The sequence below is a fragment of the Ranitomeya variabilis genome, chromosome 1 (assembly GCF_051348905.1).
Source record: "Ranitomeya variabilis isolate aRanVar5 chromosome 1, aRanVar5.hap1, whole genome shotgun sequence".
NCBI classification, from domain to species: domain Eukaryota; kingdom Metazoa; phylum Chordata; class Amphibia; order Anura; family Dendrobatidae; genus Ranitomeya; species Ranitomeya variabilis.
In genome coordinates, this window is record NC_135232.1 from 451383092 (window position 1) to 451400568 (window position 17477).

The 17477-nt window shown below is 37.8% G+C and overlaps 1 protein-coding gene across 1 annotated transcript in view; it reads left to right on the top strand.

Annotated features, from left to right (window-relative positions):
- Positions 1 to 17477, top strand: part of BNC2 (basonuclin zinc finger protein 2) — an 880369-nt gene that overhangs the window by 508031 nt on the left and 354861 nt on the right. The window contains exon 3 of the mRNA XM_077249966.1: positions 12190 to 12393. Within this exon, the coding sequence (XP_077106081.1) occupies positions 12190 to 12393 (204 nt within the window). The remainder of the gene's footprint in view (positions 1 to 12189; positions 12394 to 17477) is intronic.

Genomic DNA, 17477 nt, shown 5'->3' on the forward strand with positions numbered 1-17477 from the left:
TTTGCCCAGAGGGCTGTGTTTATTTTTGTGCTTAAAAACCTTGGTTTATGCTGTATTAATAAACCAAGTGCATCCTTAAAGGCACAGTGTTCCTTTGACTACCTCCGTTTGCAGACGAGTGAGCCGAACTACCACACATGTAATAAACTAACGATCACATATCATAAATATATGGATATGAAGTATGTTTTTTTGAAGTAAGTTATTTTGACTCCGTAATTGCAAAAACTTGCAGACGTGTTTTTTACACAAGGGTTCCTTTTCTTAATGACACGTCCCGTGGCTATATCATCTAATCATAGATGCCAAGTCAGAGAGCATGGATGATACAGTCACATGAATATTTAATACTGCATACTGCTAGATAGGACATCAGATAAATTGTATTTTTACATATTGATTATTAATTTGAATATATCTACCTTTAAAATATTGGCAACTCTTAAAAAAATTGAAGTATTAAAAACCACCTTTAAAAATTTATTTTAACAACATTTTTGTACATTTTTGCACACTTAAACCTTAGCTGCGTCACTTTGTTCTCTGTTTTAAACTGCGCTCGATCTGTAGTTTCCCGGTTTGTTTGTGTGTTTGAGTCAGGATCAGACACCATGAACTCCAAACATGTTTACATTTGGGAATCCGCTAGCTGTGAAGATTTAGAAACAAAATGTTCTGTATTATTTGAATATGTGATAGTCAGCAATGTCATGTCACTCAGTGTATCATGCCATCAAGACACTCGCCCGTCCATTACCCAGCACTGTCCCTAGAGCACATACAAATGTCATTTCCTGGCTTCATGCATAAAACATAAAGGAAGATGTGGATAAACATTTGTAAGATACAGAGAAGATCTTGGCAAGGACACAGCAAAATAACAATAAATGGAAAAATGATGTAACGCCCGGTAGCACCTTTAGATCATCAGCTGTAAAGTGAGTAACTTACAGAAGAAAAAACCCACAACTCCATTTCTTGTTAGAATTAACACTGCAGCCTTGTTAGCTCGCTCATACAGAATTGCAAATTTCTCCCACCTAATTCAGATTTATGCTAAAGCGGAATAAGTAGTGGCAATGTTCCAGCGCACCAAATAATAGACTTGTTAACAACATTCTAACAAAAGGAAACCCATTTCATAGTTTCTTCAATTTTTAAGGTATATGGAAAATCTTGTTTTTGCAGAAACCTAAGAAAAGAATTTGGTAATTGTATGCATTAGTGCCAGGAAAGTCATGAGGAACACATCATTGTACCCATGTCTACGTTCTAATAGCATGTGCTTTAGGCTTTGTTCACACTGCATTGAAAGCATCCATATGCCCCAAGAATTCCTTCAGAGTAAAATAAAGCCTGGAATAAAGAAGGTTGAAAGGAATTGAGAAACACGAAATGCACAACTTTTGCTTTATCCACAATTCAAGTGAAGACCCCAACTGTCCCACGTGGCTCCATCATCCTTTAACGTCCTCCTTTCTTGTCTCTCTCTCTCACTTTAAAAAAACCTGTTTTTCTGACAGGGACATCATTGCATTCCATAATGATCTAATCATTCTGAATATTCATTTTTACATGTGCAGTTACTCTGTTCTTGGTTCCCACAAAACATTTATCCACTGGAGGGAGTGCCCCTATAGTGTCCATCACTGTCCAGTCAGTGCTTAGGATGACAGACTATGTATGTGAACAACCTCTTCACAGAGAATGATAGCAGGGACACTAGTGCCACCTATTGGAAGGACCAGTCCTTTAAAGGGGTTTTCCCATGAACAAAATTCATTTTAATCGATAGATCTTGGAATAATAATACGTTCCACAATTGGATGTGTTAAAAATGTTCCTGTCTTCTACATATGACCCTGCTGTGTACTGTGTAATGGCCGTGTCTGACCATGCAGGGAGATGGTCTGATCATACCACAGCTCCTGGGCGGGAGAGGAAGCAAAAAAGTATACAGACAGGACATCACAGGATAGAAGCTTATGGTTTCTGTGAGGTAAAACATTGTTTAAAAACAGACATGGAAATGTTTTACCTCACAGAAAGAATCATTTGTGACTCCATACTGTAATGTCTGTATGCTCTCTTTTTCTTCCTCTCCTGCCCAAGAGATGTGGTATGATCAGACCATGTTCCTGTACGGTCAGACACGGCCATTACACAGTACACAGCAGGGGCACATTTATAAGATTATCTCAGCACAGGGACATTTTAACACATCTGATTGTGAAACATATTATTATTCCAAGATACATTAATTAAAATGTACTTTGATTATAGGAAATCAACTTTAAAAGGAACCTGTCACCACAAAAATGTAGTTTAATCTGCAGCCATCATGTTATACAGCAGAGGAGCTGAGTAGATTGATATATAGTTTGTGATAACATTTTCAGTATAAGGCCGCAGTCAGGCTGGTTTCACATTTGCGTTTTTTGCCGCTGCGTTGTAGCGCAAAAAAAACGCATGCGTTTTTTTCCCTATATTTAACATTAAAAACGCATGCGTTTTTTTGTATGCGTTTTGCCGCGTTTGATGACGCATGCGTCATTTCTATGCTTGCGTTTGGTTGCAGAAATGCAACATGTAGTAATTTCTAGAGGCGTTTTTTTGCCGCAAAAAAACGCATGCTTTTTTTTGCCGCAAAAAACATATTGCTGACTATGTAAATGCATGCGTTTTTAAGCACATGCGTTTGGTTGCGTTTTAAACGCATGCGTTTCAATAGAAAAAGACAAGAATACACACTGATAAGCCACCCCCACCATCAAGGTGATAAAGGGATCCTAACCCTAACCCTAACCCTAAGGATCCTAACCCTAACCCTAACCCTACCCCTAACCCTAACCCAGGGATCCTAACCCTAACCCTAACCCTACCCCTAACCCTAACCCCAACCCTAGCTATTTCTATTTATAGTGGGTTTTCTAGATGATTTTGATGATTGGCAGCTGTCACACACTTCTCAGCATGCGTTTCAAAAACGCAAATGCAGGAAAAAACGCATGTAAACGCGTCAAAACGCCGCTTTTTTTTACCGCATGAGAAAACGCATGCGTCTAAAAAATGCAGCGTTTGCACGCATTTACATGCGTTTTTTTCACCACCTGCGTTTGCGTTTTAAATGCTGCATTTTTAAACGCAAATGTGAAACTAGCCTTACACAAGCGTCTAACATGACCAAGTGCTATGTGATAATACATCACATAGCAGTCGGACCATGTTATTATATGGGGCAGTGTGGATATGCGATTGTTATCTGATGCAGATTCGGAAAGAGAGAACCATCTCAGTATGCTAAGAATTGGATTGCACTCACCCATACAAGTCTATGGGTGCGTGTGAAACATCGGACTGCATTCAGCTGTCATCCGAGTGCAGTGCGATTACAGTGAAGATGGAGAAGTTACTTTCTCCATCTCCTTTGCACCAGTGCTGCGATCCTCTCATGCAACAAGATTGGAGCACATTGCACTGACACTTGGCTCACGCTCATAGCAGAGTTTGAGCTGAGGGTCATTAGCATATCACATCGTATAGCTATACGCTAGTGTGACCCCGCCCTTACTTGTGTTTTAATCACGTAAACCTCTGCTCTTTCTAGGATTTTCAGGCAAGCTGGCAGTACTATCAGTAACTGACAGCTTTCTATGTAATGTATATGCAGAGATAGTGTAGCTGTCAGTCACTGATAGGACCGCCCTCTGGACCAGAAGGAGCAGAAGATTACATGATTAAATCACAGATTATACCGAATATTTTCTCACAAAACTATATATCAATCTACTCAACCCCCCTGCTCTATAACATGGTGCTTGCAGATTTAATTACATTTTCATGGTGACAAATTTTAAGGGTAGGTTAATTTTAACATTGAGAGATAGAATATCAGAAATGAAATCCAGAAAATCACATTGTATAAATTATATAAATTTATTAGCATTCTGCAGTGAGAATTAAGTATTTGATCCCTCTGGCAAACAAGACTAAATACTTGGTGGCAAAACCCTTGTTGGCAAGTAGGGTTGAGCGAAACGGGTCGTTCATTTTCATAAGTCGCCGACTTTTGGCAAAGTCGGCGTCTCATGAAACCCGACCCGATCCCTGTGCGGGGTCGGCCATGCGGTACGTGATCTTGGCGCCAAAGTCGCATTTCGTATGACGCGTTTAGCGCCATTTTTACAACCAATGAATGAGCGTGGGCAGAGTGATAACATAGGTCTTAGGGGAGTGAACGCTTATCGTCATGTTATCGCTTGTGCGGAGTAGGGATTTGGAATGTGCAAAACGAAATTTTCTGTGCTGGGACGGAGGGGGAGAGAGAGAGAGAGAGAGAGAGAGAGAGAGAGAGAGAAAAAAAAAATCCTTCATCGGGTTTCGTGTTTCGGCCGAAACCCGACTTTTGACGGTGGTCGGCCGATTTCACTCGACTCGACTTTTAAGACAGTCGGGTTTCACAAAACCTGACTCGACCCTAAAAAACTAAAGGTCGCTCAACCCTATTGGCAAGCACAGCAGTCAGATGTTTTTTTAGTTGATGATGAGGTTTGCGCACATGTCAGGAGGAATTTTGGTCCACTCCTCTTTGCAGATCATCTCTAAATCATTAAGATTTTGCGGATGTCGCTTGGCAACTCGGAGCTTCAACTTCCTCCATAAGTTTTCTATGGGATTAAGGTTTGGAGACTGGCTAGGCCACTCCATGACCTTAATGTGCATCTTGTTGAACCACTCCTTTGTTGGCTTGGCTGTATGTTTTGGGTCATTGTCCTGCTTGAAGACCCAGCCAAGGCCTATTTTTTATGTCCTGTGAAGGGAAGGAGGTTGTCACTCAGGATTTTACAGTACATGGCTCTATCCATTCTCCCATTGATGCAGTGAAGTAGTATTATGCCTCTAGCAGAGAAACACGCCAAAACATAATGTTTCCAGCTCCATGCTTGACAGTGGGAATGGTGTTCTTTGGATCACTGCAGGATTTTAAACCTTTACAGCGTAATGTGTTACCAATGGTTTTCTTGGTGACTGTGGTCCCAGCTGCCTTGAGATGATTAACAAGTTCCCCCTGTGTAGTTTAAGGCTGATCTCTCACCTTCCTCATGATCAAGAATACCCCACAAGGTGAGATTATTGCACCAACTGTTGTCTCCTTCTCACACAGTGTCTTACTTATGGTTTTGTAGCCCAGTCCGGCTTTGTGCAGGTCTATGATCTTGTCCCTAACATTTTTATAAAGCTCTTTGGTCTTGCCCATGTTGTAGAGGTTAGAGTCTGACTGATTAATTGAGTCTTTTGACAGGAGTCTTTTATAGAGATGACTATGTGCTGTCTTTAATGCAGGTAACAATTATGAGTGTCTACCTGGTCTGTAGGAGCCAGAACTCTTAATGGTTGGTAGGGGATCAAATACTTATTTCTCACTGCAAAATGCAAATAAATGTATACAATGTGATTTTATGGATTTTATTTTTGATATTCTATCTCTCAATGTTAAAATTAACCTACCCCTAAAATTATAGACTGTTCATGTCATTGTCAGTGGGCAGACTTATACAATCAGCAAGGGATCAAATAATTAATTCCTTCACTGTAAGCTTGCTACTTCAAATAGGTGGTATAAGAGAACTTTTCTTCTGTGAAGATGCTATTTGCATATTTTATTTCCCAGAGAGCATTGAATAACTTATATACAAGCCGATCAGTGGTCGTCTAATGGCCATCTTGATACTTTCATTCTTCAAGTATAAAATATCATAGTTATCTACAACACATCTACAGTTTACACAGAGCAATGTTTAGCTGAAAGCAATGATTTTGATTCCAATTATTCACTCACGGGACAAACATGCATTTTGTTTTTTTGTTTACACTAGCTGACAATCATCGAATGAGCATTCTATCAGCTTGGCTAAATGAGCCTTAAGTCTCCCTATATTAAGGCTTGAGAGTCTCCTGAAGGAGAAACATTACATATTTGTCTACCTATGGACACACCTCTTTGACAAGGAGAATGGTAAGGCCCAGTTAGAAAAAGTCACAGGAACAAAGTAACAGGAACAACAATACACAGAAGTATAAGGAAATCTAGAACCCAACTAAGTTCAATTTTTTATTAAAAGATTTGTCTCATGGTACAGTTAGACAGCATAAAAGTAAGAAAGCTTGCAATTTCATTGCTTTTCTATCTGCTTTTATTTTAATACCAGGCCAAGGAGTTAACTCCTTAGATACCAGCCACCTCACTTCAGTTCATTGATTTATATACTAGGAGTTAGCTGCTCACCTACCCCTCCCTGTCAGTTCCTGACCTATTTGTCCTGCAAATTACATTCTCCTGGCTCCCACCATGCCCAGCATCAGTAATTTTCACAGTATTTCACTGCTCACATGCTTGTTCAAATGCACTGCTATCTCTATATGCAAATCTAGTGATAAAAATGTAGAAGCACTGACAGACCATTAATGTATCAAAGTAGAATAATCTCAGCAGTATGATGAAGTTACTGAACAAGAACTGTCACTCAAAGAGGAGTGCCTGCCCCTTTTCCCTTCCCCCCAGCAACAATGAAGTAAGTAGAATGGAAAGCTATGTGCTGCTCAAGACACAACTTGAGACTAACCCTTAAACTATCAGTCAGAAATGTTCTTTATGAGACACTCATAATTATTAAAGCTTTGAAAAATAATAGTGTATAGAAATTAGAGACATTTGATGTTGAGCAATATAAAGTAGGTATAGATTAATTGGTTGAGACTGATTTTTTTTATATGTTAAAGAAGGATAAATAATTTTCTTCCATGTTTACATATCTGATGGTATCTTGTTCATATGACTTATTATTGCTGAAGAAGTTTTTGGCATCTGTAAAGTTTTAGGAATAATGTGATCATGACCGGCTACCAGACACAGGCTTTTCTCAGCTTATATTTTATTCTAATACATGGTTCGTGATTTAATATCCATTTGATACATCTGGCATATTCGCTCACAAAAGCAGTATTATAAAAAGCAGAGCAATAAATATGTCAAAAATGCAATGAATATTATGTTTGTTTTCTCTCTAGTGGCAGATAACAAAGTGTAGACGAGGGAATGATGAACAGAGCAGATATTACAGGGATGTCACATTGGTATGGATCCTTACAACGGGATTGTCCTTTTGGAGTAGAATTAATGGCCTCTTATAGAAATAAGCCAGTAACCCTAGTTCACTTTTTGATTGTATATTAAGGGTTATTTATGTAGAAAGCAAAATAGAACTGTATTAATTATGTTTGTCTAAGTGCGCTAATTTTATACCAGGTGCTTTTAAGGCACAAACCCAACACTTCAAAATGACCCTAAAACTTTATTTTTCTTTAGCTAAAGTCCATGTAGTTTCATGAAAGTTTTCAGATCTCGCCTTGTCATATCTTTATCATTGCGAATTTTGGTGCTTTCATTTGGTTCTGTATCTGGTGTTATAGCAGAACCTCACCGGCTCATCTATGTAAGGTTGCTCAATACTCATTGCATACATTGGATGAAATGTCACCAGTAAGCTTCAACCAATTGCATACGTGAGATCTTTTGGATTCATTAACAGGTCAATCAATGATTAGCAGGGGTATAACTGTTTTCCTTTTTGATTAAAGATATATTTTATACAGGAGAACCTTAGAGTTGAGCAAAAATTTGTAGGATTCTGGATGCCACTTGTGATAACCGGGTTTCCATTACATCATGATGCTGTGGAAAACGTAGGCATTGGACCTCATGTGTCATAATGTCGCAGGTGCCTAGTATTTACAAGAGGTGCAAAGAACACTGGCATTCAAGTGCTAGTCGAAAAAGTTTGCACTTCTCTTGTCCAGCTACCAGGGAGTACTGACATGGACAATAAACAAATCATTTTGCTCAACACTAATGGAAACTTATTTCTTGTAAAGACAGACTAATATTTGTATTAATAATATTTATTTTATTTTCAATTACTTATAACACTTATATATTCTGTAGTGAAGTGCAAACATTGCCACCATTCACATCAATGTCTTTCCGTAGTTAAAATAAGACTCCATAGAATCGGGAAAACGGGCAAAGCAAGTTTGTGATAAAATAATCAAAGGGGAGAACTTTACTTTTAAGTCCCCCAATGTCTTAGTGTTGATGCTCAGGTGCTCCCCAACTTTCCCTATTTAATTGTCTCCAGAGATCATGTACCATCTACACACATGACTGGTGCAGCCAATCATTGGTCATGAGATGTACTCTGCTGAGCAGTGGTGGTCATACCATGGTGTAACCAGAGGCCCAAGAGGTAATGGGGCCACTTTTACCTCCAAAGCAGGTAGACTTGTGCATTGTTATGAGCTATGGGACTATAAAGGGCCAATATATTGCTCTTACACAGGGACCTCATCTCTCTGTGTCCACGTCTGCTGATGAGGTCAAGTGATCTTAAAAATACCTTGTCTACACACAGCCAAGTAAACTACGAATGGTAGGGAGTGTTTAATTTGCAGGGGATTTACAAGGTAGCTGTACAGTGTATTTTATTATTTTGTCATACTACCCTACCTCCTCAACCTTGCCTATTTCTTTTTTGAAAACAGAAAACCCCTTTAATGAATTTATTCCTGGTGGCCATTTTAATGTACTATAGTGATTATCTCCTTAGACTAAACAATTGTGATTTGCTAATTATATGTATTTAGGGATTTATTCATCATGATATCTTCCTTTTTTCTTTCTTTCTTTTTTTCTTTCTTTCGCTCGCTCTTTCTTTCTTTCTTTCTTTCTTTCTTTCTTTCTTTCTCTTTCTTTTTCTTTAATTTCTGTCTCTCTACCTGGAGAACCCCTTTAACCTATCAGTATATTTTTTGTAGTATGAGAGGAAACCCACATCTACCACTACCTTTTCTTAAGACACCCCCATGGAAGTGATGCGTTGAACTAACTTTTTGATGCAGTCATTCTGAAACTGCAAACTTGATATGTTATTTGTTGCTACATTCCAGCCGAACAAGTCAGCAGATAGTGCATATTAGTGTCCATGAAATGGGAAAAAAAAATAGAAATTAAATATAATCTTCTGTGAAAATTATAAACTAGACCCATACATTTTTTTCCTGCTCTCATGATATCTTGTGTTTAGCAACCTTTGTCTGGTACCCAATTGGGACTTTTAAAAAACTAAGCAAGAAAAATATGTCCTTTCTTTTTCATAAAAGACATGTCATTGTTTTTTAGGTGATATAATGTTGCCCCAGATGTAACATGCTGTATATAGCGACTACTTTTAATAATTCGATCATGTTTCTCACTTTATCTATAGTTTACTGTATTAGTGTAGTCCTTGTTAAGCAAACATTTCACAATGGAAGACACCCTATCTGGCCATACAATGTATAATGATCCACTCTCATTGATCTTTCCTGTTTACTTACATTTTTTGAATGAATTAGATAGAAGATAGGTAATGATGAGGGACACTCAAATGTTCTGATCTCTGACACGATCATTCTGTAAACCTCATAATGATAGATATTGGGGCAGAAGGAAGGTTTATGCTTTTCCGCATTAAACAAACTTGTAACGTACTTTTGGTTTTACACCGATATCTCAAGGTTCAGCCCCTTTCCTACCAATGACCCCTGCCTCGGGAAATCACATTTGGATGTATTAAGCCAGCCTGCCTAATAACCCTTGCACAGACCATATTGATTTTCTGAGAGCGAGTTTATGAACTAAATAAACTTGAAGTTGGTGTCTTAATAAACTGCTCCTTTCAGTCTGTCACATTTAGTTACAGTACGACGCAGTTTAGGTGGCTGTGGAGGTGCGGGGAGAGAGGCTAATTCGGTTACAGATTGTTCACAGCAGGGTCTCCAAATTAGCCCTTTGTTTTGTAATGCCACCTTGCCTGGGCTTGCTTTGAGCACACTTCTCAGTTTTACCCTAATGAGTTGCAACACTGATAATGTGCCTGATGATCTTTCATTGATTTCACTATCACTTGCTTGTCTGGTAATTGATCCGTTGCTGAGCCTCTAGTTAATTATATCGGCTTTGACATGGCCCAGTCCTCAGGGAATCTCAAGTCTTGCAGAATAACAGTTTTAATAAAACAGTCTATTACTGCAGCAGGTGCTCCAGTCCTGACTGCAGTATATTTGTGCCGGTATATAACACCTATATGTATATATATATATACACATGTGCGTGTACTCTTCTATACATTCACAGACTAGTACTGCATGATACGGAGCAGTGAAGGCGAGGAGTGGCGCGGAGTGAGGGAGGTGTAGGAGATAGATGGAAAAAGAGACAGGGACAGAGAGAAGGAGGGGGAGTGATGCAGTGGAGAGGAGATAGGAGGAAGCCTGCTATTGACAGTGTCCTTAAGCCTCCCTCAAATAACAGCCATTAGTGGGAAGGTCAGGAGCTGAGCAGGCAGCTTGACTGAAGCATTGAGTGCCACTTCAGAAATCAAGAGGCTAGCAAATTTTAGAGGGAGTTTAAATGGCTAATATCTGGCTGTGAAAGCACAGCCACTGTTGGCCCAATTGGCTTACAGGTTATATATATATATATATATATATATATATATATATATATATATATGTCTCGGACTGGCCCGGTAATCAAGGCATGTTTGCGTTACCCTTCCTTTATTTTGATCCTTTCTTTCTTGTACCTTTCCGCCATAGTGTGTGGTTTGTATACTGCTTGTGCCAACTCTTCTCGTTGTGTGTGTGTGTACGTGTGCGCCTAATGGTGGTGAACCGGAGGAAAGTTTAACAGAAAAGCTTTCAGGAGCTGTGGGACGGGGAGAGGGAGGCCCATTTGTGTCAGCACAGTGTAGCTTTTCTCATCTCTCCTCATTGTGCACTAATGACACTGAGCAGTCACACAAGCTCTCCGCTGCTGTCTTTGTTTGTTTTACCGACTGTAGATGCTCGCTTTATTGTTACGTCCAAGATGTGGGCAAAGTGCTGCTTTTCTCTGCATTTGTCCTACTGCCTGTCTGTGGGTTTTATTAGCAGACAAATCTTCTCTTTTTGAGGGAACTTTTTAGAGGAGATGCTCCATGCTTCTCCAGGGTCCTTGTTTAACACTGTGATGTGTGGGGCATTGACAGGCCAAAGGTATCACTGGGGTCAGGGTTTAACCTCCTCGGTGCTGACACTATTCTCTTTTCAGAGACAGATTCATAATTATGCTTTGTTTTTTTCTTTATTGTTGATAATTAGTATTGTGACACGGTTTATCATTGTTTTGTACTTTATGTTTATATCAGTTTTTGTTAGGCAGTTTAAGTCTTTTACTCTCATGAATGTGAGAAAATTAATTGAATACATTACACCCTGCACATAAATCAAAGGAAAAAAATCTGGTGTTTGTTTTACTGTTTATTATTTAGTCTGCATATGAATGGTTTGTATTGATAACTTGGCGCTCGGCAAATCAGTGGAATATTTTCTCATTGTTTATTGGATTTTTCATTTTTTCCTCAATTTCATTTTTTATAGCGGTAAAGGGAGGGGGCGAAAGAAATAAAAAAAGAAGAAAACAGTGAAGTACAAAGAGTAGTGTGGCACTGACGAGTGTCAAATGTGGCATTCTTAACTTGACAGATTATTGAAGAAAAGCAGGAGATAAAACAAGAAAGGCTGTAAGAAAGGGCCAGAACCCTTTCCCTCCCAGCTGCCTGTGATCAGTGACTGTGTGCGCGTGTCTATGTGTGTATGGCTATCTGTAGGCTGAGAGAGGTTAGTGCAGGATGTCATTTAGTGCCTGACAGTGGAACAGTGCAGTTGACTCTCTGCTCCTCTAGCCTGTGACATCCTTAAAGCTGTTCATTGGTCTCAGGCAATTTTTTTCTCTTTTAGTGCTACATGCACACCTGACAAGCAGCTGTTAGACTGAGCAAAGAGGAGCCTTGGGGAGTCACAATCCATGCATAAATGATAGGGGTATCTGTGAGGAAGGTGCAAAATAAGCTTTGCATCTCTCACCCCCCCACCATCAGCAGCACATCCCTCCTTGCTACTTCACCTCCCACCCACCCCCTTCCTCATCCTCTCCTACCCTTTTTTACTCTCTTTCCCTAAATGAAATGCAGCCTACATGCAGCTCTGTAACTACTCCACACTTGTGCTACTGAATGCCAAGAGGCTCAAAAATCCACCTTCACTTTTCAGTCAGAAGAAGCAGAAGTGGATGTGAGAGAAAGAGACGTACAGAGAGACAGACAGCGAAACAGGAGGGCAAGAGACCGAGCATTCAGAGACTCTTGCCCTGACAACTCCATGCAGTTCGGAACGAGGACACCGGCAAGCGAGCCTGGGTACATGGGGGCATGGCAGAACTGTGATGCCAATCTACTCTTCAGAATGTCCCAACAGGTGAGTGCTTCCTTTTTTCCTTACTTGCTTGCAAAGTGAAATTTTAGAATTAAAGACAATAATATTCTCATGACCTGTCTATCACATAGATTAATATTCAGCAATTTATTTGACTTTTCACTTAAGACCTGGTATGGGACGTTGGCGTTTCTGTGATGTCTCTCGTTCATATATGTAATTATTGGGAAGAGAACAGAGCTTACTTATGAATGAAGTGCTACCTGAAATAACAGTTAATTACTAGTTGTGTCCTTACTTGTAGAGAAGAGGGGGAAGTGAAAAAACCAATGAAATTTCTATGCAATGCAAAACAATTAGCCCGTAGCATCCTTTCTGCGAAAGTAATCAAAAGTGGAATTAAAACCACATCCACTCTTTCCTTTTTCCTTTCACTGATTTCGCAGTGATAGAAATTTGAGGGGCCCCTCTCCTAGGATCTTAATTGACTTCATGTGGTTGAACACAGCTTCCCCCAGTACTCAGATGAGCTGAACTGCTGTGTTGTTGAAACTGCTCAAGGCTCAGAGCGGATGGTTGATAGCTCAGGCAGCTAAGCTACTCTTAATTTTTCTTTTTTTGGTTTGTTATTCCATCATTTCTTTCTTTCTATATGTCTCCTGTTCATCCTACTGTTCCGATTAACTTTTTTTCTTAACCCCTTTTCACTCAAAGTCTCCTACATTCTTCAGCACATATCCATAATCACTTTTTCTTCCCCCTGTTTCTCTCACTCGCACTGCAAGGCCGTGTCTTGGCGTCCTCCCCAGAGTCTTTCCTGCACTGGGGGCCGCCTTAAAGGCATCTTGGTATGCTGCTATTGACGGGAAAGCTGAAATGTTATTGCGAGGCCAGTAACAACTGATAATTAATCACACAAGCCGGTGTCTCTGTACCATGCACATGGTGATACGCAGGCTGCCGGCTGCATCTTCTTATCCTAATCTAAGAGTGGGCTAAAACATAGAAAGTTAACTGTATGACATACAAAAAACTAACTACTATATCAATAACGAGTATTCGGTTATATCGCTTTTCAAAACAAACTGACATTAATATAATTTTTTACAAATAAACCCTTTACCTTCACCTGGAAGTTCTTTTTTAGATTAGTAGTTATCAAGTTTTTCACATCCTGAAAAATCTCACTGGTAATTCCTCACAATGTAAAAACATGACAGATCTGTTATCTATTATTTTTTAAACATAATAGATGAAAAATTAAATTGACAGAGGGCAAAGTTCATTAACCCCTAAGAAAATGTAGGTCCTAAAGACTCAAGAGCAGGATAATTCCCATATTTTAACAAGGCATATTTTGGTATCTCCTGTAGAGGGACCCTGATTACTACTGATAATACAGTAAGCTGATATGAATCTCAAATGAACGTGAACCTGAACAGAAAGAGCAATTCTTAAATATGGCTAGAAAACTTGGACGTAATGCATTGTGATGCTGAACAAACCCATAGGAACACCACTTTACCCATACCTGTTCACGCTCAATTGCAGAATTATAGACATTAAAGGAATCATATGTCTAGGCGTCTTACTTTTATTACTAGTTTTGGGTGCTTTTGAGTTATCTTTTAGTAATCATAGCTACAATATGCATGTTGTGTGAACCATTTTCGGTTAAATTAGTTTTTATCAATATATAAACAAGGGGAGACAATTTCCAAAATAATGCAATAAAGGCATGTAATGTCTATAATAGGTTACATAGGGCTATAAAAAAGACTTTTTAGGAGAGTTAGTATGTCCAAAATACAGTTAATTAATTGAATCCATATACTGATCAATACATACAGTAATGAATGACTATTGAGTCATTCTCCACTACGTACGATTCCCTGGTTGGAATTAATAAATAAAAAAATAATCCAAAAAGAAGAGAAAAAGAAAAAAGTGCAAGATCAGCAAACCTGAAGAAAACTCACTCTAGGGGAAGAAAGCTAAAAAAAAAAAAGGATTGTGGTGAGATGAGAAGATGAGAAGTCATCCTAAATTTGTTCCGGTCTTGGAGATTAAAAAGCTGAGAGAATTGGGACAACTTTTATTATGGGTTTAATAGTTTGCTACTTGTATTTTGGCAGGGTACGTAGATTACGTGAACTAATGCTAGACACGTGTATAAGCAATATATTTGTTTTGTTTTTCATTAATGATACATCAGAGAAAAAAAAACTTTAACAATTGGAGACAGATTTTGTAAATTTTAAATAAATTCCAAATTAAGCAATTTCGGAAATAGAAATTTATTTCTATTTCTAAAGTTTAAGAGCTCTCATTTTTTTTTTGTTTTACGTATAAAAAAAAATTGTACAATTTTATTTGTGTTGTCAACCTGTTGGAAGAAAGCGGAACCTTAACGTATGAACCTTACTTATCTGCATTCCATCAGGTGTATCCTCCAGAATTCACATGTCAGCTCTAGCAAATGAATTGGCTGTAAAGGAATTTACAGATTAGCTTGATTCATTGTCAAGGAAATAAATATCGTACATAATTCAAAGCTTCCATCTGGCAATAACAAAAAAAAACAGTGGAGTGAAAAATAGCAGTTTTACTTCAGGTGCCTGTGTAATGCAGCATCGGTTGGAAATAATTCTTTATCCCTCAAATTGGGTGGAATTTTGTTTTAAACTCTCCAATGTAATAATGTAAAAAAAATTATGTGCAGGAGAGTAAAAAAATTTAAAAAGCCACAAAATTAACATCTGTTTAGTTTTCATTACTTTTCTATGTTATATGTTTAACCATTTTTAGTAGTAGATATAAAGCCACTACCAAACGACTAAGAGTTAAAGTCTCTCCCTAACATTGAAGTCTAATGTGTTTATTTTTTACAAAGTGAATTTTTTTTTTACAATGTATAAAAATCGAGAGCAGAATTATTTAGGCCTCTCTGTCCACTCTTTTTCCATAGACAAGTCCACAAAAATTCCTTAAAAATATTCCAACTCATCGTCTTGTTCAGTTTAGTCACATTTTTCAGCACCAATATAACTGATAACCTAAAAGGGCATTTTGTGAACTGTGTTTGAAGGCGGTTGTTTGGGGTCACTTTGATCGATGACAAGTAGAGAATGACCAGAAACTGCCTGCTTGTCCATCCCTGACTTATGACTGGTCACCCCAACCTCTCTTACCTTCATCTGGCACAAATATGTAGGGGCAAATAGCAGAAGGGTGGCTGAGAGATGCAGGAACTAGACCTGTTCTGTGATGGATGAGAGGTTAAAAAAGCAGTCAGGGAAAGTCATTTCAACTCTTTAAATAATTTGAACATATTTCTTTACACTTTTGAAATAAATATTTTACTGTATTTTTAGCTGAATTGTATTTTTTTATTTCATTTTTACATGAAGACAATTTGCAAAATTTCAAACTTCAGGTTCACAAAATGAATACATTTCTTTTTACCAAGTAATCAATTGTTTTTCATTAATTGTCAGTTAGTAGAGGTGGTAAAGATGGGTAGCAGCTAGAACATGGGCAACAGCAGTTTAGATCTATTATTTCTTTTATGGATTTGGAGCAATTTTATTGCTTATAGTATGTTACTGTGTCACTAACCTGTACTATAAAAGAAAAATAATTCATATAAAAATTACTACAAAGACATGGGTATAAAAAATGATGATAGATAAATTGACAGATCTGACATAACATAGATAATAGATAATATATCTGTGTGATGCAGATATATGGAAAAGATAGAATGGATGGATGGATAGATAGATAGATAGATAGATAGATAGATAGATAGATAGATAGATAGATAGATAGATAGATAGATAGATAGATAGATAGATATGAGATACATCGATAGATATGAGATAGATAATAGATTGATAATAGATAGATATGAGATATATAGATAAATAATAAATAGATATGAGATAGATAGATACATAATAAATAGATATGAGATAGATAGATAAACTAGAAATAAGCATTTTATATATTCTGCACATAATATATATGCACATATACCTGCATACATATCTATCTGTCTATATATGTATATGTGTGTGTGTTTATATGTATGTGTGTGTGTGTGTATATACATATATTTGAAATAGAGGAGCATAATGTAGTCTTCACATAGCATTAATAACCATCAAACACATATGGTTACATTGGTGTAATGCATTTCAGAAATGCAGCCTAAACTAACCCTATCAATTTGAATTCATGTAATTAACTATGATAGCAGTAACACTTTACTTGCTGAATTGAATTGCAACCTAGTATAATGTGTGCTTTGGCCTACTTTTGACATATGCTGTGAGCTTATAGAGTAAGTCGGTACATTGCTGGAGAACTTCTGTTCTGTGGTACAGGTGCATTCAGGGAAGTGAAGGTTAAAATCGAGGAAACCTCCCTTTACCCAGTATACATTAGAAATGCGCATCACTACATTAGGATAAAGACAGCAACCACATATTTGCCACAAGAAGCAAAATCCTATATATTATTATGTAACATCAGACTGATGTGATTATAAATCACACCTCGTTTCTTTACTATGCCAAGACGTTCGCTATCACTGCATTAACTTGTGTTAGGAAGAAAGGGTAGGTGATTCAGCCATGTACTATGTTTATGTGGATGACACCATTGACGCGTTTCAGTCACTTTTATTTGAATATTCCTTTACCTTGTCGTAAGGTATTTTTTCACTTTCAGATAAACACAGAATATATGTACTTACATCTCTGTTAACTTTTACCCATTGAGCCTGAAGATTATTCTGGCCATTTTGTATGCCGACAAACTTAATGTACATTTTTTTCCAAATATAGAAATTTGCTCAATCTAAACTATTTTTTTTTTACTCTTCTTCATATTAATAGCTTGCACCAAATCGATCATTTCTGGTCCTGTTTTATGTATTTTCTTCCGGCACACTTAATCATTTGTTACAATCTGTTTCCAGATAGATGATCTCAAATCAAACTCTTGTTGTATTTTTACTGCCCAATTTTGGAGAATTTGCCATATATATTGCATTTTTCTGCATGTGTAAATTAGATCACTGTCTCACTAAGTTTATCTGCAGATAGAATATCATAACCGTT